We start from the raw sequence: 26,042 nt of genomic DNA, 5'->3' as shown, positions 1-26,042 counted from the left end.
CATTTGTAGAAATAAAAAAGTTGTTTTCGAAAGTGAGCAGAAAGTTCCTAATATATGTAAAAATTTAGAAGCTTTGAAAGGTTTAACTGGAATTTGTGAAACCGATTATGATTGTGAATTTCGGGATAATTTTTCAGACAATGTTACTTCATATAGAGACTGTGAATTGCAGGATAATAGTTCTGATAATGTTAATTCAGATAGGGAAAATGATACTACTGATGAAAATGAAAAATCGAAACAAGACAATACTTGTATTTTGTCCAACGATAAAAATGTAACAAGAAGTGGTCGAATTGTTAAAAAACCTGATATGTATATATGTAAATAATTTTCATTTGAATTTTGTTTTCATTTTTAAGAAAGGGAAGATGTAGTGGGGATCATCATACGCATGATCCCCAGTTCAATGATATTGTAAATTAATGTAAGAGGACAGTGAATAAAGAGATACGAAACACAACACTATGGTATGCTCTTCTTTGGTAAACTCACAACTTCTTTGTCTTTCAAGACTTTCTGATTCACAGAAAACGCTAACACATGGCGAAACAGTAAATAGGTTCTTTCGAAAGATTGATAATCTTCAGCAATATTGGGGTACACAATTTATCAACAGAATGTTTCAGATTTCCCTTCTGTCATTTGACCATTTCTGGAGTAGGATTCCATTATAAAAGCTTTTTGCTTTTGTACATTTCGGTACAAAACTTCGAAAGAGAAAAAATTTTAAATTTCAATAGTGGGGGCTGAGTATGTGAACATCCCCTGCGAACTGAAATACTTATTTTCGTCATTTCAATTACTTTTTTCAATGGTACATTTCGGTACAGAACTTTAGCGTTAAACAAGTGCAAAATTGATGACTTTTTTCAACGTCGCGTCACCATATATTTCTTTCTGATATTTGGTCAATCAAATTTGACTTTATCAAGAAGAAAATTATTATGTGTGCAGAAGGGAGATAAATCTAGGGACGGAGGATGTTGAGAAAAAAATTGAATTAGTCTCACAATTAATTTCGTTTTTACAACGGTACATATCGGTACCAAACTAGTACACATGTTTCAGTTTGTTTCGAAAACCAAAATCTTATTACCTCGAAAAGATGTCTCCATCTCTGGAATTCTCCTAAGACCCCCAAATCTCAGAGTACAAAACTTTTATTGACGATACAAAACCAGTAAGAAATTTTTACATAGAGAAAATTTGCTTTCTCAAAGGTGGGGTGTACATGCCTATAGCCCCTTGTTGAAAATGATAATTCACTCATTCTATTTGGGGCTACAAATTTTTTTATCGAAGGTACATTTCAGTATCGAAAAAGTACAAAACCAATATCCACTATCCCATATTCCTTGGTGTAAAAAAAAACACCCCTGAAGCCTCAATACTTTATATGGAGCACAGGTACATCCCCGGGGTAGAGAATTGTGCCGTTTTTGTGACGGTACATTTCGGTACAAAACTAGTACACATGTTTTAGCTCATTTCGGAAACCGAAATCTCATAATTTCAAAAACATGTCTCCAGCCCCCCCAATTTGAAACCCTCCTAAAACCCCTTAAACTTAGGGTACAAAACTTTTTTTTGACCGTACATTTCGGTACAAAACTAGTACAAAACTTTGAGATGAAAAAAATTTGCAATTTCGGAAGTGGGGGGTGAGCAGGTCTACGACCCCCCCAAACTAAAAACCGTATTTTCATCATTTTAATTAGGGGTACAAAACTTTTCTTCAACGGTACATTTCGGTACAAAACTGGTACAAAACTTTAGTGTCAAAAAAATTTTAAAACTCAAATTTGGGGGGCTGGAGACATAGACCTAGCTCCTCGCCCTAATCGCCCTCTAACTCGAGAACGGTTAAGAGTATGTAAAATTGCTTCAGACAAAATTTGTGTAGAATTTTATTATCTACAACTTTCATAATGGATACCAAAAACGATTAGAGGTACAGGCAGGGGAATATTTGAAAAAAGCATTTTTACAATCTTCAAAGTGTCAGATTAAGAAAACCCCTCCCTGATTAGTGTCAGATTAAACCATCTGTATGAAATTCTGACACGCTCGAGTATGTACAAGTAACGATTTTTTTTACATTTTCAAAGGACCGCTGTGACCTTGCGTCACGTCCAAATTGTCAGTCCCTTGAAAAGTAGGCCTCCACGACGCTTTTTCATTTGCAGGACTTGGAAGGGTGAATTTCACAACCTCTTCTCGGAGTCCACAAAATAATTCGAAAATAGGTCTAAAAAATGAATGAAGGTTTTGAAATTCGGTTTATGTACTTATAAACTCTCAAGGAACGATATTCCAATTTCAAACCCTTTATTCAGCACGTACTACTAATTTTGTAAGCACCGACTGGGAGAGGTAAGAGGGGAAAATAAGCTGATATAGAGGTTCGGGAATTTTCTGTTTCTTCGAAAACCGCCGCACGTCAGTGTCCGCGAATAATGCGAAACGAAAGACGAATAACCGGACCATAGGCGCGTACTACTCTCGACTCGGAAAACACATAGAAAATACGAGAAAAAAGCTTCGGAAATTTTTCAACACGAATGTAAACGCATCCAGCTTCACCCGGGGCCTGTTGCCGTTTCTTATCACTCGAGTCGATAAGGTCTATTTTCGCACAACAGCCAAAGGAGATCAGCTGGAATTAACGTAACCTATGTACCTAACTTCAGTCATCAGCTGACCCAGATTTGTACTTTTATATTTCAGTTAGACCTAAAACTGCAATGATATCAACTTCGAGTCTTTCTTATTTTCACTGCCCAACAATTTTTTCCCATGCCAGTTATGTATAGGGAGTTCAAAATGAGGATCTTTCAAGATTACTGCATTGAGAGGTTATGTGCAGTTTCGTGAACAATTGAATTGACTTAGTTTATGAAGGAAGATATAGAAACATCTTGAGTAAGTAAAGGGTTCATGCACTCTCAGGTGGGAGTTTTCAGGTATCTATCTAAGAAAAATCTATTCAAGAAAAATCTATCTGAGGAAAATTATTCAATGTTATGGTGATATATTCTGTATCCTGAAATCTAAAATGCATTCATGTTGAAAATCACATCTCATGGAATATTTCAACTGTAATGTTCTAACATTCCAAAATGATTCATTATTAAGACTATTGTCCTGGTGGAACCATATTTGTTTTAATACATATAACGTATGATACTCCTCGAATTAATAATACATAGGTCCTTTCGTTCGCATAAAAGGTATAACACTTTTCTACACTCGATTTGATTCACACCAGTGTAGAGGAAATGTACCTAGTTTATCTACACATAGTCAAAAGGAGATGTAGATTAACTACACCTCCTCTACACTGGTTTAAATTCATCTGCAAACGAATACTACAATCGAGTGTAGAAAAGTGCTATACTTTTTGTGCAAAGGAAAGGACTTTTTATTCCCCCAAGTCATATGATCGTATTTCTGCTCCCGGCCTATCTCTCGTATCAATGCTGCAGTCGAATAATTTATTTTCCCATATTCATAATAGTATGGCGAACCGAATAATTACCTATGTTTAAGGAAGGAAAAGACTCATTTCATACCAAGGATTATAGATCATATGTTTTATAATTCCTGATTTCATTATTGGATTTTTATAATCCCTGGTTTTATTATTGATTTTCATACTACGATGACGCTCATATTCCTCCTGTTTTTCAAGTTCAGAATGACCGTCCAAGAAAATTGGTGTATAGAGGGCTGTAGCAGAACGTAGTCTGTTGTCAGTTCAAAATGATCGACCGAGGAAATTGGTGACTAAAGTACATAGAGGGATGACTTAAATATCCTAACATAATTTTTTGTTCATACTACAGCTTCGAAGATCAAAATGAACTATTCATTCTACGATGAAGCGCCTATTCCTCATTTTTCAAGTTCAGAATGGTCAGCCAAGAAAATTGGTGGATAGAGGAATGCTCGGAGGAATGTATCAGAATGTACTCAAAAAATTTTTTTTCATTCTGACAGGCCTAGAACGCCACCTCCAACGATCAAATGAACCGATTTTTTTTATTCAGAATGTTTTAAGGATTTCTTCTCCGGAAGATAAATCAGTCCAAACCATCCGGCCAAGAAAATTGATCGCTTAATAAATACATAGAGGGATGACTAAAATATCCTAACATAATTTTTTGTTCATACTACACCTCCGATGATCAAAATGAACTATTCAGTCTACGATGAAGCGCATATTCCTCATTTTTCAAGTTCAGAATGGCCGGCCAAGAAAATTGGTGGATAGAGGAATGTATCAAAATGTACTCAGAAAAAAAATTGGTTTCATTCTGATACTCCTAGAACGCCCCCCCAACGATCAAATGAACCAATTTTTTTTTTCTATTCAGAATGTTTTAAGGATTCCTTTTCCAGAAGATAAATTGGTCCAAAAGATCCGGCCAAGGAAATTGATCGCTTAATAAGTACAAAGAGGGATGACTTAAATATCCTAACATAATTTTTTGTTCATACTATGTACACCTCCTTGGATCAAAATAAACTATTCAGCCTACGATGGAGCGCCTATTCCTCATTTTTCACGTTCAGAATGGCCAACCAAGAGAATTGGTGAATAGAGGAATGTATCAGAATGTACTCAAAAAAAAATTTTTTTTACAGTGTATAAATCGGGAAACTTTTCGTCAATACTTTTTTCATTCAATTCACGATAGTCGATGGTCGTTCGACTTTTTCGTTTTCCCGATTCGTTGATTTTTTTCGGAACCATAACTAGTGGAAAAGACGATGGAGAATCACTAGGTCTTATTATGTTTTTACTCAACAAATCTTGAACTTGACTTTTAACCTCTTGTTTGTGTACCTCTGGATATCGTTAGCGTCGGATGTATTCGAAATTACCAGCCATTGTTCTAATGTGATGTTTAATTTCATTCGTAAAATTTGAAGGCCGATTGGGTAACTGAAATGCTGATTTTTGAGATTTGAATTAAGATGGTCTAGTTTAAGAGGAAATTTTTCGTAAGGATGAGTTTTTTGAAAATAAAATTTTGTTGCAATGTGGTTTCGCAATTTTTAATTCTGCCAATCGAAATTTAGTTCTAGATCATTTAACAAATTTGCGCCTAATAGCCTAATACTCGTACACCATTGTAATAAATCGGAATAAGAGATTTCGAATTAGTTTGGAATAATTGAAACTATGTATCGCTAGAACTTATTTACGCAGTGCTGCAAAGGCGTTTACCATGCGGAAATAGGATACTTTGAGTCGCTTGAGTCCAGACAGTATTAAGTAGCGGGAATTTAAATAATAACCAGACCGATAAGAGTTGAATATTTTTCAGGACACTCAGTGGGGAGATGTGTAATTTATTCCAATATCCGGAAATAGGGACTTCGGAACGAGCGAAAAGGGTCAACAATGTACAGGGTGGGGGGTGGTCAAAATTCGTTGTCTACTGAGGGGATATCGAGAACTATAGCAGCTAGAAGAAAACGGATGACACATTCTCGAGCTCTTTTTTCCTGACTAATCCAAATCTGAAAACAGGTCCAGCCTAACGATTTTGAGTTATGAACGAAAATTGAGAAATTGTCATTTTAAATGAGGCTGAATAACTCGCTACTACATTCTACAGGCACTTTTTCATGAGGAATTTGAATATGATATTATTAAATTTGTTTGATACAGTCATTTTCAAGATACGACAGAATCGACCTATCATTTTTAAATTTCGAGTTATAAAGAAAAATTGAGATTTTGACGATTCCGATTTGTCTTTGAAGTTACAGATCTGAAACTTGGACCTTCTTAGGCACTTTCATACGTAGAATCTACTGACAATTTTTTTTTCCAATTCAAAAATAACCAATTCAATAAAAGTTTGCATTTGAAAAAATGAAAGTTCACCTAATTATTTGAAATGAAAAAATATTTTGAGCTCGTCAGTGGATTCTGCGTGAAAAGTACCTGTAGAAGGTTCAAGTTCCAGATTTGTAACTTCAAAGACAAAAAAGTTAGGAGAACTTTACGAAATTGTCAAACTCGAAAACGAAATATCGTAGGAGATTGCGGGTTTCACCATTCTTTGCTTCTCCGAAAAAGAGGTATGAAATGTGTTATCCGTTTTCTTCTAGCTGCTATAGTTCACGAGATCCTCTGAGTAGACAATGAATTTTGCCCACCACAGGGTGGGCAATCTACAGAGATTAGGGAAAATTTATTGGTCTGGAGACCCTGAGAGGAACTCAGTTCTCAGAATTCGAAGTAGACGAAAATTCTCGTAGAAGCCGAGCTTGGGCACGGTGATTTTACAACTCAGCAAGAATGATCATCCAATGATTTTGGTTTTGGAAAGTTTTGGTACCACCCGTAGCGTGGGACAGAAAGACCGGGGGGAAAATATAGCTGGAAAAGTGAGTCAGTCGGTCGGAGGAAAGTGATCTGAAATAATTCCCCTTTCGAGTCGGTACGGAAAAGTAGAGAAAATATAAGTCTTTTGTATAGTCAGTCGGTCAGTTAAGAAAGAATATAGGGACTTAGAATAAATAGAATTTTACGAAGTTAGAGAGAAAAATACATGTAGATCACGAAATAAAAAAATAAAAAGTTGCGTATTAAGAAAAGTAGTCCTTTGTAGCTTTGTTAATTTTGGTTCAAGTAGAAAAGGCAAATCGGGAATAAGGTAGATAAAGAGAACGGAAGTAAGTAAACGGGTGTTAAAGTCAGTTTTAGGCGGAATCAAAAATAGTGTTTGAGGAGTGTTTGATTATCTTCGAGTTGTAGTTAAGGTTGAATATAGGATTTTAGGAATTTTGGAAAGGGTCGAAACGAAGTGTTAATCTTTTGCGACGAAAAGGTGCGGGAAGTTCGGTTTGAGTGTAAAGAATACGCCGTTTGTGTGTGGAAAGTCTGGTGTTCGTAAGTTCTCCATCAGCATTATCAGGCGAACGCTAATCGCAGAAAAAAGGTAGAAAGTTCCAATTTTTGTTTGTCCAGAGTCCTGAAAGCTCCTCTAAAAATTCATTGATTGAATATTTGATTGCTGTTGTACGCTAAAGTGGGAAATAAATTTAACCCATCTCAAAAAATAATCATACCATGACCAGTGGAAAGCCGCTCTTCCATTGATCAAGATGCGGGGTGTATTATTACACTATGGTATTGCGTGTGGAAGTTAGAGAAAATTCTATTTTATATTCATTAAAATCTTTACCGGTATATAGCTGTCTTGAAATCCGTTCGTTCTTCATAAATGAATGAATTTTATGCTACTGCGGCATCTATAATGCACATTGAATATCCGCTATCTATCAATAATTCAACAGCAGGGTCTTTTGATTTCAAAATAGGGTATATTTTTTGTATGAAAATCTGAAGACAAGGGGCCCGATTCTCAAATGTTTATCAAAAATGTAGAACGCTACAAAATATCGAGTGCAAATGTCTACTGACTCTCGAAATCGGTATTCTCGAGTACTACTCGACATTATTATGTCGATTGGTAAAATTTGGCAACCATGTTATAAGAAGAAGAAGACAGTAATTTTTAATTTAATTGGGTTTAAGTCGTGATGGAAATTTCCAAGAAAACTCATTGTTCCGCAAAGCAAAATGCGAAATTGGTGGATATGTCTCATTATTACAACTGGGTCCAGGAATTATTGTTTCTGCTCCATCGATTAATTTTGATTTCACGGTAGCGAAGCAGTATTGATTTATCATCATATTATGCCTGTTTTGGTTCGCTTTTTCGATGGTTCCATATCGATTCGGAACAGTCGCATATTTATTTATTCAGAGTGAGCTCGTACGTAGCTTCCCATACCATTGCTGTTCAACTACTTTGAACCGCTTCGGAACTGTCCAAAGTGCGAACCAAAACAAAGCAATATCACTAACAATAGTAAGTGTTACCATACTGATTCATGGGGTATCAACTTCTAATAGGAAAGGCTGCAATTCATGAGAATTGTGGTTAAATTTCGGAAGTAATCTTCAAATTATTCAACCGTATTGAGATCTACGATTACCGTGTTTGCACTACCTGAATTTTCTGGAGTGGTCATTTTGATTTTCCTTTTCGGAAACCCGATTTTCAGTGAATCGAATTGATCGATTAATGAATAAATTTTCGATGTTGAAAAAAAATTCAAATCAAGGATGGAAGGATATCATGTATCATGAAAGTGAACGCCAGTCGCCGAGCCAATGGAGGGGCTAATGGTGGCGACGTGTTAAAATTAAAGAAAAAATTTTTTTTTTCAAGTGATTTGATACTGCACCCAGAATCCGTAATATCATTGTTCCGATCATTTTGAATAGGGAATTCTCATCAATTTGGGCATCACAGCATATGCAAGTTCAAACTGAATAATTAGGAGTTTCATTCATGAATTTTTCAAATGCACCGCGGAAACTATTCGAAATCATTCTTAATATGAGGTTTTAAAATTTAGTTTTTAGTTTACGATTTGGCAACAGCGCCTACTAGAAAATAAAATGAACAATGGTTTGTTTACAAAATAACATCTGTTGATTTGCAGCCACCTTAAATCGCGTACTCATTGGCGAGCCTCAACAGTAACCGGCCATAAAAATCCCATAAAATTTTACGTTCTTCCTCGTTCGTCGCAGACTTCATAGGCTGGAAACGCACCGGATGCAACATTTTGTTGCGAGACGTTGCGGGATGTTGCAAGATGTTGCAAGCTCCGCATTTTCTTCAGAATCAAATGGGACGGCACGCACCGCTTGCAACACGGGTTCGAAACGTTGCGAGACGTTGCGAGGTGTTTCGCATCAAATTTAGTAGGTGCTCTACCGAAGGTTCGAAATGATCGAATGCAACATTTTGTTTCAAGATGTTGCAAGCTTCTCGTTCCCTTCAGAATGAAATGGGAAAAAAGTAATTGCTTGCAACGTTGCGAGACGTTTCGCAACAAAAAGGCGAAGCAGCCCTGCCGAAGAGGTTGCAACATTCACCTTGCAACATACTAGAGGATTGATCTATTCATCGAAGTTCTGTTGTCCAGATGATGCGTAGAAATAATACAAACTATACTTTAGTCAATAGTTGATTTAGGTCACTTTTTGCTTTTACATTATGAGGCATACTGTATCTCATTGCGTCACCAATGCAAGAAAATTTATACCTGTACTATTCAGTGCAGTTAATGTTTTTATTTGTTTCTCATTTGTAAACGTCAGTTTTCAAAAACACAATATTAATCAAGAAAGTTTATTTTATCAAGTCACTAACTTGTAAAACTGGCAGTTAACTTGCAAAATTTTCAATTCAGTAGTATTATTTACATTAGAAAATTTTGTTTTATCGTCATATATGTTGAAAATCATGGTACAATTGTTATTTCCAGTAACACAGATTTTTGATGATGAAAGAGTTGATACTGATGATGATGAACCATCTGTTGACTCAGAAACTGCTGAACTCGAGGACTGCAGAACATTTGTACTCTCCTTACTACCAAATAATTTGCTAGACATTTCGATTTTTTTGTTCACCGAATCATCGGTCAATTTCGGTGCTCTTCCACCCTCCTGCACGCTTTAGTGCTAAAATATCTCCACCCGAATCCGCAACCATAGTGGCTCCAGTTCTGCGAAAAACCTAAATATTTCGCTATCTGCTTTGGGACACCACCAATAGTGTGCTGGCCAGCATTAAGGGAAATGCACATTCCATGTCGGTATGTCAAAAAAAATCTTAGGCTTTCTGTTCCAGGAGGCCGAAGATTTACATATTTTCTGTATAACATGCAGGGCTTGAAGCTGCAGCCATCATCGGTTATGGTGAATCTTCTTGTTGTTAAATTTTTTGTTTGCCGCAATGTCACAATAACGTATTTTTCCATATCTCCTACATCATTCATGTTTAAGGAGAGAATTTCGTCACATCGACAACATCCAAAAATCCCAAATATTGTTACAATTTTCGCCAGCAACCACTGGTCATCAGGAGCATGTAAAAGAAATTGTTCAGCCTCTTCTTTACTTAATACCTTGACTTCTTTTGGCGTATAACGCTCATTTTTTCGTTTCAGAAACGCTATTACCTTTTGAAATCTGCAAATGACAACGAAACGTCATATTTTTCAATAAATTTTTCAAGGAAAACAAACCTGCGAACAGGGACATTTTCTTTCATTTCCAAGCAGCTTTTCAGCATAGACCATTTTGCCCATAAAGTATTAGGGCTGAATCTAGCTGATAGTTGATTCAAGTAGACCAACAAAACATCTTCAGTTACCCCAATCACACTATTTTTGTTTTGCCACTTTTTGAAGTCGTCGTATTCTCGGTCGTACCTTGAAGCTGATTTTGAAGGTAATAAACTTGAAGCTACACTGCTGGCTGCCTGAATAATTTCTTTTGGTACATTCATTTTCGCTTTCGCCAAAACAAATGTGAAGAAAAATAAACATAGATTATCTATGAATAAACAGACATGTTCATAGCAACGCTTCCATAGCTTACGGCATTTGCGACAAATTATTGAGATTTTTTTTGAATTTATCTAACCTTTTTACAAATAAGAAACAAATAAAATATAAAACAATACACGCAAGGTAACGGGTTTTACTGGCTCAAGGAGGTAAAACCCTCTTACCTTGGTAGTAATGTTATATACTATAGGACATTTCTCAATAGTCTTCATGACTTCCAAACTCTTCGAAATAATAATAATAATGAATAATAATTATAATATGAATAATAATAATAATTCGTATCTTGCTTGCGAATTTTTTCTTTGATTAAACTCAAAAGATGGTCGAAAGTTTCGATCTTCATTCGGCAATAGTTATAAAATTTCTCTGGATCATTCCTGAGCTCTCCAATGAATCCCAGTATGTTTCTTGTTTTGTTTAAAGGATGTATCCAAATCTTCTTTTCAAGTTCCAGTACTTGAAGAAATTACGATATAAGGATATTCGGGTCCATTTTCTTTACGTATACAAATTAATTCACCTCGAAAACACGAAAGTCGAAATACGTGTGATCCTGTCAAACTGCAGAAATACACTAGGAAAAATTTGTTGCAACCGAAATGTTGCAAGCGAAAGATAGTTAAATTTTAGCTTGCAACATTTTGTTGCGAGACGAAATGATGCGCAACGTCTCGCAACAAAATGTTGCATCCGGTGCGTTTCCACCCATAGACAGCCATCTTTGTCTATCTCTTGAAATGGTTATTTCAAAATGAGACGTTTCAAAGAGGTTTCATAAAAAATACATCAGAAGGAGTATTCCCTATTGAAATATAACCGTCAGCTGCTAAATGATGGTGTATCTTATACGTCAGCCGCGTGTATGAACTCGACCAAATTGAAGAAAAAAGAAGTGATTTGATACCGCATGAATTTCACAGAACTGAATGTTTATACCTCAAAACGAATGTAAACCATTGTCAGCTGCATCTTCAACGGTGAAAATACCGTCAGTCAGTGTCATAAACATGGGCGCGTTAAGCGAAACGAGAGCGTCTTATGATACTGAAAATGAACTGACGGTCTGACAGTGGAGTTGTGACATTATTCGGATTGCTGCCGAATACTTCTATGTTCGGTTGCTCATGAAAATTATGCATTAATAAGAAATATACCAATAAAAGGGGTCATTACCGGGCAATTTTATGTATGTTAAACGGAGATATTATTAAGGGATCGGCGGAAAATGTAATTTATTATCCGCTAAATGATTCTGTTGGTAAAGACCTCGGTAAAGACCGTCAGTTCATTTTCAGTATCAATTATTAGACGCTCTGTTACACTTACACTACGGGCGCATGTTTAGGATGCTGACTGACGGTCTTTCCACCCTTGAAGATGCAGCTAACAATGGTTGAAAAATTTTCTTTTTCGGCAACTTCAACACGTCGCCACCATTAGCTCCACCACTTAAGCGGCGATTGACGTTCACTTTCATGATACTTGAACATCAAACTAACCCCCAAAATGAATTTCATGCGGTATCAAATCAAATGGTACTCTATCATCCCTACTAATAGGTAAACTAGGATTGATATTTTATGCTCCACTTCCATCTGTTCTAGACGTGTATTTTGGAACCTGATGCTTAGGCTGCTAACTCCAAACTCCAGTTGTCTGTAAGTAGTCTGGATCTGGAGTCTGATATTCAGCAACGCTTTTGATCTGCACTGCACTTGTGCCTTGGAATCTCGTAATCGCTGTTTCTTTCGAACTCAACGTCGCACTCGGGACTTTTCGTCCGTTAGATGCTACTCTAAGAAATGGATTTCACGTGATTTTACTCAAACCTGGATGTAGTCGGTTTCTTCTTTTCAGAGATGACTTTGATTTTTGGGTTTTCACTAGTAACATCTCATCCTCGTCGCCCATTATTTTTTTCTCTCTTCAATCACGTTAAAAAGAAACACATAAATTTGCAGGAAGCAAGTTTATTCTTATCTATATTATAATATATCATTCCTTCTTGTCGCGAAGACGAGCGCTCAGTAAAACTGCTGATGCTACATAAACTCTAAACGAGTTATCCTATTTCTTATTTACAATAGGGTACTATTGGGTAATTATATATAATATATATATATATATATATATAATATATATATATATATATATAATACGAACACATCGAAGAATTTAATTATTTAACTACGGTAAACAGAAATGCAACGCAGTTGGGAGAGAAGCCGTTATTTGGAGAAAAAAGGCATGTCTACAAGGAAAATATATATATATATTTTTTTTTGGCAGATCAGCTTTACTTTCTGATGATTTAGGTGTTCACTTCATTACTTCATTCTGGAATACCCTGTACATCAACGTTGCCAAAGCTCAACCGAGTTTTTCAGTAGAACCCACCTGAAGATTCTATTGTGATAGCGAAACACGTATGTATGGATGTAGTGAAAATCATATAATTTATTCCTTTGGTTCAACTTAAGGATTTTCATCCACTATCAAATATTGTTCAATGAATCCTAGCTTCCTTTCAACATGTTAAAGTTTCCTCTTACGATTCTTGAATCAACCGATTGAAACTCAAAGACCTAATCGGCTGACTGATTTAATTGAGCTCATCTTCCTTCAGAATTATCAAAGGCACAGATAAGGTACCACGATTTTGTTTGTTTCATAAATTCCCACCAAAAAAATCAGAATTACCTTGAAGCTAATACGAGATTCGACAGTGAAAGCGGCATCGTCATCCATGAGTAGCAGGATATGGCGAGCAAAATCTTGTTCTTGAAGGGAATTTGCTTGGAATGTACTACTAGGAAGATGCCCTGCAGCCACCTCTTCCTCTGCTGTATGAAATCCCAAAGCGTGAAGGGGGATTTTTCCCACATCTCTCCTTCTATGAAATTGAAGCTATATCCTTTCTCGTATGCCCTCATGGCGAAGAAACAATCTTCCGCTATGGACCCGTCTATTCCGTTGTCAAAAGAGACTGCTCTCTCTGCTCCCACCTGCAATAATTCATTACATTATTAAGTTTCATTTGAAGCTCTCGAATCTATGGTAGCCACTTTCAATTTTGTAAATAATAAGAGAGGAACGATAACTGGCAGGCTTAACTGTCCATTTGCACCGACTTGCTTAATGTTAAGGCTTAGTTCTTCCTCTGATTTCTACAGCAGTTACCATATCAATCACTGAAATGAGTATGACTTAACGGGCTTTAAGATTTTATCGAGGATTTTATCTATGCAAACCCAGAATAAACAAAGTTATCAAATTTGACTGAAAGGTAAGGTCAAGACGATAATCTTTAATGTATGTGGAGGTTAATTATGAATAGTTCAATATCCTCAACCGCCTCTACCTTTTCACTCATGCAGAAACCTTACCGTAGTACTCTGCAGAATACTCGAAAGCCTTTCAGCTGAACACTCAATCAATCTGCTGACAAAAGAAGACATAACTACCTAAACAGGGTGAGTCCTTGACTTGTACATATAATTATATTTCAAGAGGAGATTCCCAAGGTACCAAAGAACACTTCTTTCCGTTACCATTTTTGTCAAATCACTTCGGTTGAAAAGATACACCTCGAGATACACGCTGTTCAAAAGTAATTAAAAAATTATTTTGGCTTATATCTCACGACCGATTTCATCGAACGGAATGATTTTGAGAATATAGTTTTTCATTGTGATGAATAGAAAATTCAAGCGGGATCAGAGTCTTCAATATTTACTTGGATGAGTCATTAAACCCTTACTTCAATCAGTATGGATAGAAAATTCCACCCACATCTTCCAAGCCATATTTTGACGATTGAGCGCCTTAGTCGATGTCTTTGATCGTCTTAAATCGTGATGTCGTTGTCGCAAAAATAAAATATCGCTGATTGGGAATTCCAAACAAGCGAAACGCCCCCTGTTACAATTTTTGTAAATAAAAAGTTAATGCACTTTTGTTTGTTTACATCGAGGAACGGAAAATATTTTGGTGTTTCAATCAGAGTTTTTATAAAAAATTTTATATATCCTATATATATCCTAATCTGTTGAAAATATCTTGAATTATCTCGGGACAATAGGGAAAGCTTAGAGAAGTTTTCATAATTTCTATCCTTTGAGCAAATCTCCTATTACGACTTTCTTGCCAAGATGTCAGTTTTTCCAGGATAAAATGAACGTTTAGTCAATGTTTAAGGACATAGGTATCTCGTCCTTATAGCACGGCAAAATTCTTGTATATTTCAAATTGGTTATTAAGAACAGAAGGTGAATTAACTAATCTGCATACAGTCCCTGGCCATATTATTAGACGCATTGATTCGATGCAAAATCTCAATATTGAATTATTAAATTGAATGTATATGTTACCAATGACGGCTCGTCAGGGAATGCAGGGTCGGCCGGGCCGACCCAAAAATAATCGAGAAATAGAAAATGAATATAATTATTTTATTCTTCAAAACTCATTAGAAATGATCAATTTTGATATTCAAATCTCAAATAATTCCCTAGTATAACGTACTACAACTTATTTCGATGAACATGACGCTCCAGTCGCCCTGAATTAGTTTATTTCGAAGTTCTCTTTCCTTACGCTAAACAGGCTAGCTAGGCCAGCCGTACTAGCCTAGCGAAACGCTTCAAGTTATGGTACTATGCAGCACCTACGTCGCGCGCAGTTATCACCAAGTTGAACTGTACAATATATCGTATTACGTCGCTGCTAGATACATACACGGTCGGCCAGCACGAGTTGGGCCTTCCTTCCTATACTTTGGGCGTTTAGTTTTCATATTTCTAGATTTCCCCATTGACTATTCCAAGATATTATATTATCAAATGAATAGTTAATCATCAAATATTATGTCTATTTTAGAAAAGAGCTTATTCGTACCGTTTAAGAGTAGTTTAGTCAATGAAAATATAATATATCCCTAATTATAGTTAGATTTTTTAATTATTAAATGAATAGTTAATTTTTGTAAAAGGGTATTCGTACTGTACAAGAGTAGTTGAGTGATTTTTCGACCATAAAAATTCCAAAATTCGTAATTCCTAGTGAATGTATAACGGCGCGGTGATTTCGAAGCTTCTTGAATACGCGTAAGATCGGGCATCGGCCGGCCGACCCTCAGAGTGGGGATATAAAAATCACATCCGCATCGCTGTTTCCATATGAATTGAATTTGGTCAGTGTCGTAGAATAAGAGAAAGGGGTGCACGTATTTATCAGTTTTCTTTTTTCTTCGATTCATTTCGTAAATTTTGATGATCTGAGTGGATTCTAAATTTCTTGGATTGTTGAATAATTGGAGTAGTAGCAAATCGAAACAAACTTTTCATCCTGTCACAAGATCTTGTGAGAGTAGAATGAAGAATGGTGAAATAAAGAAAGGAAAAATTAGTACATTATGACTCAAAATCAAAATTGTAGATGTGTTTCAGTGAGCTTAAAATTTTGATTCGTATTGACGTTGATGTTTTGGGTTGTAATAAATTTGTTATTGGTATTTACAGAAATACCCCGAAGAAGAATAAATCTATTATGCAAAAGCTTGGCAAAAACAAAGAAGTGTAGTACATTCTTTCTCCAAAAACAAGCCTATATGTCGCATTGAAAACGAAACTTTTATACATTGCGGTTGTATAAAGAAAATCAGACCATATCGACAGGATGGGGCATAAGTCTGGAATAAAATTAATGTTTCTTCAATATTAATCCACCACTCAAAATGAAGACGCTGAAACCCACCAATTGCTTTTCAATTAACTTCTTCTTCTATCAATTAATAGTTTCTCAACCAATAACTTAACATTTTTTTTTTTTTTTTTTTTTTTTGGTGTAGCAGGGGGAAAATCTGCAAACAGACGAACACACCCTCTGCTGAGGGGGAACAGTGTGGGGATTCTCACTCTCTGAGCTCGAGACCCACTAAAAACCCTTAACTGCTTCTTCATAGGTTCCGGGCATTTTGCCTATTAACCAGTTGACTCTTATGGTTTCTGGACTCTCACACGATCATAGTCGTGTTGATAGTTGTTTGCTGCCTATAGCTTTTATAGGTTAAGCTCTTCTTTGGTTACATTTAAATCCTTAACTGATCTCTCGGTCTTCGGTGGAACTTAACATCAAGATGCTGAAAAACATGTCAATTGAGTTCTGATTGCACTTATTTTTGGGAAATAAAATTGAATATTTTTCCTCCACCCCTTAGCTGCAACCCCATCCAACTTATCTTTAGAAACTTAATTGACAAAAAATATATCAGATTATGGTAGGTATATGGAAGATTATGGTGGGAATCGCGTTTCAATTTCCAGTTTTTTGTTGAAAAAATCTCGGAAAAAATAGATATTAATTTTATTCCAGGATATTCCCCTGTATATCCTGGGTCTGGCCTTATCACACCTTATGGGCACGAGCCGTCACTGTATGTTACATATACTTTATCTGTAAATGGTTTTCACATATAATACAGGGTTGGGATAAAGTTTGGCACCAAATTAATATCTTTAAAACAAAACGGGCGATAGTTTTGAAATTTGGCAGCTGAGTGTAATGGACCACAATGCATCTGATGAGCATATTTTCATTATCATGAGATACTTCCGGTTTAACCGGAAATGACAAAACTTTTTTTTTTAAATGGGACACACTGTATATTTCTGCAGATTCTGAAAGTGCACCTTGTTTCGGATCTGTCCATTCGGGTTCCATGTAAAAATTATCTGTAAAAAGAAGAAATTCAGTCTTTTTGTACATTTGAGAAAAAATCCATTCAAATAAATAAATCGTTGTTATTTGTATCAATAGTGAGAAATAAAACAAAATACTCTGTATTAGATAACTCTTTCTGCTTTTCATGACGTATTCTTTATGAAAATCTATAAAAAAGGGAAATACAAGGCTTTTACTAGTAGAAAAATTTATTGAAAATAATTGAAAAAAAAATCATATTAAATGTTCGAAGTGCTTGCCATTCACCTCCTGACAATATTTCAAAATTACCGTCCGTTCCGTTTTAAATATATTAATTTGGTGCCAAACTTTATCCCAACCCTGTATATCATATTCAATAAAAAATATTGATTTATTGATGATTAAACATGAAATTCTAATATTTTGCTGAGCCACCCTGTGTAGCTATGAGAGCTTCATACTATCAATGCAGAATTGTTCGGTTTGCTGCATTCGAGGATAATGATTTCATATGTGGATTATTGAAATAACGTCCGAATCTGCAGAATGCAAGACGTCCACTGGAAGACATAGTACTGATTCATACTTGAGTACTAATACTACAACATCAAAAATAAATGCCAAATAGAATAATTTAATGAGAGTCGTAGATAAAACTGACATTCTGTGGAAATGAAATTCAAATATTCTGCTTTTTCCTCGGGCAATACTAGTAAATATAAAAAAAATCCTCACTGCGTCTAATAAACTGGCCAGGGACTGTATATAACCTCAAATTGAAAGTATTTATACAAAAAACAAATCTGTGTCCCCATTTTATATACTGGAGAAGGCATATATCATAGTTTTATATTTCTATCTATTATGATCGAGTAAAGAGCCAAGAGTTCGGTTTCAAAAAATATTGCTCCCTTTTATCAGCTGATTTAGAACATTTTCCTCATGAATAGTAATACTTCATGACATTTATTGACCTGAAACTGATAAAAAATAAACACACTTGAATCCAGTTTTGATATTATATTTTCAAAACTGGGAAAAAAGGATTTATTTGATAAAAATCTCAAAATCCCCTTCAAAAATGATAATGAATGCATTAACTTTTTACTTCGAACTGTCATCACCATGTCGCTGCAATCTACAATTGATTTCCCTATGGTTGAGTCATCTGTCATCGTCATTAGACAGTGAATTGAATTTTTAAATTTTTTTCTGTGGCCATTGTTTCAAAAATAAATTTATTCATTCTAAATGATAATGCAGAAAGTGCATTATGGGCAGTAAAAGTTCTCTTCTCTAGTAGAAATTCAAATCAAATTCAATCAATTTACGCTTTCTTTTTGACCGTTTGAGCAGCTCCTTTTTTTTTGGTGTAGCAGGGGGAAAATCTGCAAGACAGACGAACCACCCTCATCTCCTGAGGGGGAACAGTGTGGGGTTTCTCACTCTCCTGAGCTCAAGACCCACTAAAAACCCCCAACTGCTTCTTGAATTTTGGTTCCGGGCATTTGCCTATAAACCGTTCATCTCTTGGTCGGTTTTCTTCTCGCACACTATCGTGCTGGGATTTATGTGTTGATCCCCTATTGGATTAACACTTTATTGAATTTTTCAATGAGTTTCTGTTGTTATTTTAATCTCTTTTTAATTGATCTCTTGGTCTCTTTCGGTAAATTCGCATTCACATTTGTCTTCCTCTGGGTCTTAGTCCACTAGTCTCCTGAGTTCTTGATTCGGATGGTTTTTCGCTGTTTCGAATAATTTCTCTGCTTTTCTGTTCATGAATTCCGTTATTGTTTCCCATTTCAGGTCTCTATAAATCTGTCTATTCCTGACAAACCAAGGAGCATCTATTGCACATCGTAGCAGCTTGTTTTCAGTGGCCTGAATTCTTTTGATATGGCTCTTTTCCGCGAAACCCCAGGCAACTGATCCATAAGTCAGTTGAGGCCTAGCAACGGCTTTGATTATCTTCAATTTTGTCTCTTTCGACATGTGGCTTCTTCTTCCTATTAGAGGATAGAGTCTAGGCGTGAAGCACCGGAGTAGCTCGCGTTCCCTTCCCCTGCCCCCTCTTGCACCAACCGAAATGCTGGTGCACGTCGATACGAGGGCTTGAAGCCCGTAAACAAACTTTTTGGTTATGTTTACATATGTCAACAAATATTAGAAGTCGTGTATCGTTGAAATTTGTGGATTAATACTATAAAAAGGCTGTAATATTCCTTATGGACCACCTAAGATTGATTTTTTCGTCAATTGAAACTGTCAGTTATTTTTAATTGAATAAAGAATCAATGTTAGATGGAATTAGAGCTGAATGATTTTGAATGAAGATAGGATTCGTTCTTGCAGGTTTGAAGAGTGAACTAATCATTTTTGTCATGAATGCATAATTTTTAGAGATCGATCAAATGAATAAACGATAAGCTTCAGTTTAGTAGCGCCCATCAGTGAAAATGTAGCATTTCATTTCAAATAAGTTGATATTTCACGTACTTGAATGCAATTTTCGTAAAATCAGAACTCTCTTCACCTACTTTTACCAAAAAGGCTTATGTACGAAGCCTTAACAGATGAAATCATTGTTAAATAATTTTTTCAAGTTTTATATCTACAGACATATCCAGTATTTTGTATATTTGTACTCTCCATTACTCCATTGCAAAGAAAGGGTAAAGTTTACCCGCTAAATCAAGTTTTTCAACCAAATATATGGCAACAGCTTTCGAAAAAATAGTGAAACTTATTAATAATCAACGACTTTAACGTCAAACTGAAAGCAAATAATCCAAACAACCGCGAATCTGGACTTGTCTCTTGTCATTTTGCTCAACAGCTGATCGTCCAACTCGCTGCGCGGAGTTGGTGCACTAATAACCGTTTTATTTGGGAACAGCTCAGGGGCGAGAAGCTCGGAGCTGTACCGGTGCATGAAGCACCAAAAAGAAAGCGCCTAATATAAACAATATATATAAAATATATAGGTATATATTTTTTTCCCTTCTCCTTTACCTCTTTTCGCTTAAGATAACACAGGCGTTCACCAGAGACAGGCAGATTCCGCTTACAGCTTCTTAAAGACTGACGTCAGGACTTATTCGCACGAATAGCACCGCTCAAAGACGCTTCACAAAGATATGGCTTGAAATGAATGTTCAAATTGCTTGCCACCAGCATCAATACACGCACGACATCGCCTTAAAAATGACTTTTCAATGCCTCGTGCATATCTTCTTCTACTGATATGATTTTTTGCCGAAGTTCGTCCAGTACCGTGATGGGTGTCGCATAGATCCTCTCTTTGAGGCAACCCCAATAGAAAAACTCCAGAATATGCCGAAGGTCCAATTCACAAAACACAATAACAGTCCAAAGTAATGCCAGGCCAGTTTAGTTTGCAGATTACCTAAATCCAGTCCAATAAACTATTACGAAAAAATACACGGTAAACAAAGAAGCAAAACGTACTGACCACAATAATACTCATTGGTACCAAGGAGATATAGGAAAGGAGGCGCAAGTGGAGATCGGGAATACTCGGCTGCGTCCAATGACGTCACAATAGCGCGCATTGGCGTAGATAGAATACAAATTTCAATATAGATGTAAACAGACGAAATTGGAGGTTATAGGCTCCGAGTCATTCGCTTGACAAAAGAAGACGTGCCATAGTGCTCCTAGTGCTATAAAAGAGAAAGTGGAAGAGAAAGTCGAGGTGAAAGTGCCCACTAACAAAGCTACGGAATATTTGATTCCGACTGTGAAGTTTATGTAGGTTCTATATTTGTTATCGGAATTTTAATTCGTTAAAATTTTTGAAGTTGGTGTTCATCTTCAGTGTCCAGAGTTTGTTCTCGTTGGTACTGCAGAAAATATCAGGTGAGCTTATTTTTCGTATCTTTTGTCTGATTTTTCTCATAGCGTAGAAAACTTTCGGCTTTATACCATAGTTTTATATTAGACTATTTCAGTGAAGATTTCTGAATATTTTATAATTTTCAAATTGTTTGATATTCTGAGATTTTTGAGAATAAAACCATGTCGGAAACCTCAGATAATGAGGGTTCCTACATGGAAGCGAACGATGCTGAAGAATTCAGCGAAGGCGTACACGAGGAGCTTGTAAAGCTCAGAGAAGAAAATGGTCAGTTGAAAGCTCCAATTATCCAACTGACCGAAACTGTGTCACAGTTGGTCGGTGAGATGCTCCTCTTGAGAGAGGAAATGACCCGAAATAATATGCCGAAATCCCCCACTTACGCCACTATTACAAAACCGGTAGCGGGTTCCAAAAATAATTCCCTTAAAGGAATTGTTTCACAACCCGAAACAAGAAGAAATGATGCAACGTTGGTTGCGAAGGCCCCAAACGCGACCCCAACTAAACGCGCGCGAAAAGAAAGCTCCTCTTCTGATGAGGGGACCGTCAAGCAGACAACGGGAGTGCCTAAAAGGAATGAAATCCCACCCATCACAATGATGGGTACATCAGATTGGGTAGAGATCTCAAAAGCTCTCTATACCAAGAAATTCAGCTATAACCGGGCTACTGTAGTGAAAGACGGAATCAAGATTATAGCCACAACTGTAGATGACTACAGAAAAATAACTAAATTCTTCGACCAACTTGGAAAGGAGTATTTCACATACCAGATGGAAGAGGAAAAGAAAATTGACGCCTTCATAAGGCATCTTCCAATAGACGCAGATCTGGAATTGATTAAAAATGACCTGAAATTCCAGGGAATCGATGATGCTGAGGTGTCTAAAATGACATCAAACAAAACGAAAAAGCCGATACCATGATATCTGGTTAAAACCCAAAAGAAGGAGATATTCGACATCCAACGACTCTACAACCATTGTATTACAGTCGAACCAAAAAAGAAGGCAGAAAGTCCAAGCCAGTGCTTTAGGTGCCAAAGGTACGGACATGCACAGAACAAATGCTCCTTCCCGTGGAGATGCGTGAAGTGCTCAGGAAGTCATAGCAGCAATGACTGCACACTCACCAGAAAAGGTGAAAAGAGAAATGCCACATGTGTCTTATGTGGAGAAGAGGGCCATCCAGCTAGCTACAAAGGATGTAGCGAGTTCAAGTTAGTGACCAGAAAGAAGAATTCCCGAAAATCAGCTGAACAGAAAAAGAAGGTAACAAAAACAACAACTTCTGAACAAAAAATTCAGGAAGTAGCGAAGACCCAACCTACAGAACAGGAAAAGAAGAGGAACTCCAAAACCCCTTCAGAAAAAAGGACAGAAGAAGCTTACAATGAAACAGGTTATGAACAGCCAACAGGAGAAGAAAAAGATATCTGAATCAGCCGATGATTTAGATATCTTCACGGAAAAAATTTTCAACGAGATAATGTTGAAAATTGAGAGAGAAATGGAGAAAAAATTCCAAGCATTATTTAGTAAACTGAATTAATGGACCTTACGGATATTAGGAAGAAATCCCTCAAGATAATCTCGTGGAACATAAACGGGATCAACACTCGGAAAGCCGAAATAGAACAAATAATATCACAAAGACAACCTGATATTATAGCCCTACAGGAAACAAGAATAAACCGGAACAGAAGACTGAATTTCATGAATTATGAAACATATAGATGTGACAGAATTACAAACACCGGAGGAGGAGTAGCAATATTGGTGAGAACAGATCTGAAACACTACTTTAAAAGTAGATCCGACGAAACACAAGGAAAAACAGAAAAAGTGATGATTGTTGCCGAATTAAATCGGCAAAGAGTCGAAATAACCTCGGCGTATAAGCCACCACAAAACAATCTATTGGAAGAAGAGATAAACAACATGTTGGAACGATCAAACCCGAAAATCTCAATCGGAGATTTCAACTGTAAATCCCCATTATGGAACAGCATAACAGAGAATAGAAATGGCAAAAAACTCAAGGATTTCGCCGAAAAACAAAATGCCATAGTTATTGGACCAGAGCTACCGACATATCTTGCTTTTGGAAGAGGAATACCAGATGTGATAGATATCGCGATATTGAAAAATATAACTCAAGATTTCTCGATTGAAACTTTGGAAGATGGAACCTCAAACCACAATCCCGTGGAATTGACAATTGGAGAAGAACCAAGAGAAAAAAAGCTGGAAATGAGAGAATATACCAATTGGACTAAATACAGCCATTTAATACAATCGGAAATACAAGAAAATCGAAGACTCAGAAGAATATATAGGATGAACAAAAATGATCTAAATAGAAGGAACCTCAACCGACATAGCCAAGTTCTGAAAAATGCCCTGAAAGATCTAAGAACAAGCAGATGGAACAAAAGGGTTCAAGAACTGAATACAATCGATCATTTTGCATAGAGAATGCAAAAAAGCCTACGAGGAGAAAAGACTAAAATTCCACTCCTACACGGAGAAAGGGGAATGGCTTATACCAATACTGATAAGGCAGATGCATTGGCGGACTCGATCGAACGAGAATCGAGAATAAATTATAGGATAGACGACGATAATGAAGATTTGGAAGAACTGGTTAAAAAAAATGATGAAGAAATAGATGAATTACCAGCGACTGCTGAAATAGACAAGCCAACATCGCCAAATGAAATCAGGGAAATAATTAGAAGTTTGAAGAAGAGGAAAGCTCCCGGAAGCGATAAAATAACGAATGTTATGTTAAAGAAATTACCTAGAAAAGGTATAGCCGCTCTAACAAATATCGCGAATGGAATTATGAGGACAGAACACTACCCAGAAAAATGGAAAACAGCAGAAGTCATAGTATTCAATAAACCATTCAAAGAGAAGAAGTTTCCACAAAACTACAGACCGATAAGTCTACTGTCGGCGTTAGGAAAAGTAGTAGAAAGAATTATCGCCACGAGGCTAAATGAGGAAACCGAAAATCTGGAACTAATACCACCAGAACAGTTCGGATTCAGAAGAGAGCATTCAACAGAACAACAATTATTAAGGCTCACAGAGTACATAACAGAGGGATTCCAAAATAAACAAGCTACAGGTCTTATTTTACTAGACGTCGCCAGAGCATTCGACAGAGTATGGCATGAAGGATTAATATATAATAATAATAATAATAATAATAAGAATAATAATATATGAATATATTACATGAATAGGTTGCATGGTCTGTGGTGCGAAAATTGTCCAGACCTCAACTACATGACGCAGCAAAACCTGAGAGATCAGATCAGTCATCTCAAAAGAAGAGGAATCTTGCAGCGGTCTCGAGAGCAAGGAAGGTTGGAACAACAAGCTGAGGAGCAGGTGACAGATGCTTTGAGCCAACATCAGCAATTGACGGTTGACATAACTCAAGAACAAGCTATAGCCCTTTTGAGTGATATCGCGGGCCGAACCAGGACTGGTACACGCTCTAACAGGCCAATAACGGAACATGTGAGAGATGTTCCAGATATAGAACGCGCTGAAGAGCAGGTGACAGATGCTCCAGACCAACAACACCAAGCGATGACTCACAGAAGTGAAGCTGTAGACCTGGAAGCAAGGCCAAGAACGGAACAAGTGAGAGAAGTTCCAGAGATAGAACTAGCTGGAGAGCAGGTGACAGATGCTCCAGACCGACAGCAACAAAGGCCAAGGACAGTGAGAGATTCATCAGAGTTAATCGACAATACAAAAGAGGCATTTGAGGCTGCCGTTGGAGACCCACTGATCAAACCCACCCGGATAAAATCAAGACACAAGGCTGAAGATCTAGCCGTTTTGAATAGCATCATTCAAGATCATCTTAACGAGACCTGTTCACTGGAAGAGGTGGAGGCTGCAGTGAGAGCAGCCGCTTATCTACTATGTCCACCGAAAAGTACAGCTGCGAATGATAATAATAAGCATAGGAAAAGGCTAAATCGACTTGACATCAAAATAAAATCAATGAGGCAGCAGGCATCTTGGTACCAATGTGTCATAGATGTTATGAAAGGAAAAACTAAACCGAGCAAGAGAATGAGGGAGATGATTGAGGAGCTTCGTGCTATACATGGTACCGTTAACTTGCCCACAGTCCATCTACTGAAGCAGAAAGCTGTAGATAAAATAAGATCACTTGCAGCAGCACGAAAGAAATTGGTAAGGAGAAAAAGATGGATCGAAGATAACAACACCTTCACCGCGGAACCATCGAAATTATTTCAACCTCAACAGCAAGAGGTGCAAAACCCACCATCACCTCAGGACGTCGAAGAGTTTTGGAAAAGCCTGTACGAACAACCAGCAAAAACCAGGGATACTCCAGCACTTCCCAGATTCCAGCAGATGTGCGATCAAACCCTACAGCAGAACGACGAACCGAGGGGTGAACCGGTCGTGAATTGTGGTGTACAAATTGCAGGAATTGTCATGAATTGAATTGAATTGCCAAGAATTGTCATGAATTGCCAGGAATTGTGGTGAATTGTCAAGAATTGTTGTGAATTGCCAAGAATTGTGTGAATTGTCAGGAATTGTTGAGAATTGTCGTGAATTGTGGAGAATGGGCTATTTTTCTAAATTTCAAAATCTAAGAATTTTTATAACTCAAATACACATATGGAAATTTATTTTTTTAAAATTTTAACACATTGCATTCGGTCGGAAATTGTGATTTCAGAAAAGCTCTCTTATAGAACATGGATATGTTCTAAGGTATAGAATTCAGAAAAAAAAAATTGTAATATGTGGATATTTCGGTGGATATGGAATCCTATATTTTCCTGATCGGTTTCACTGGTGTCGAATTGACAAAAATTACTAGTCTGTAGTAAGGGCATTCTACGTTACACGCTTTTACACAATCGAATGTTTATTAAGTTTCGAAGGGTGTATATCTGAATTTTGAAGCGAATCTTTTACGTGTTGGATAA

At 36.7% G+C, this 26,042-nt stretch overlaps 1 protein-coding gene across 1 annotated transcript in view; it reads right to left on the bottom strand.

Moving 5' to 3' along the window:
• Positions 1-26,042, bottom strand: part of LOC123310557 (beta-1,4-mannosyltransferase egh) — a 109,966-nt gene that overhangs the window by 20,538 nt on the left and 63,386 nt on the right. Inside the window, exon 2 of the mRNA XM_044894074.1 lies at positions 13,162-13,466. Within this exon, the coding sequence (XP_044750009.1) occupies positions 13,162-13,466 (305 nt within the window). The remainder of the gene's footprint in view (positions 1-13,161; positions 13,467-26,042) is intronic.

This window comes from Coccinella septempunctata, chromosome 3, assembly GCF_907165205.1.
Source record: "Coccinella septempunctata chromosome 3, icCocSept1.1, whole genome shotgun sequence".
In the NCBI taxonomy this organism is placed as follows: domain Eukaryota; kingdom Metazoa; phylum Arthropoda; class Insecta; order Coleoptera; family Coccinellidae; genus Coccinella; species Coccinella septempunctata.
The sequence above is the reverse complement of the archived record's forward strand: the minus strand, read 5'-3'. Positions and strand labels throughout refer to the sequence as shown.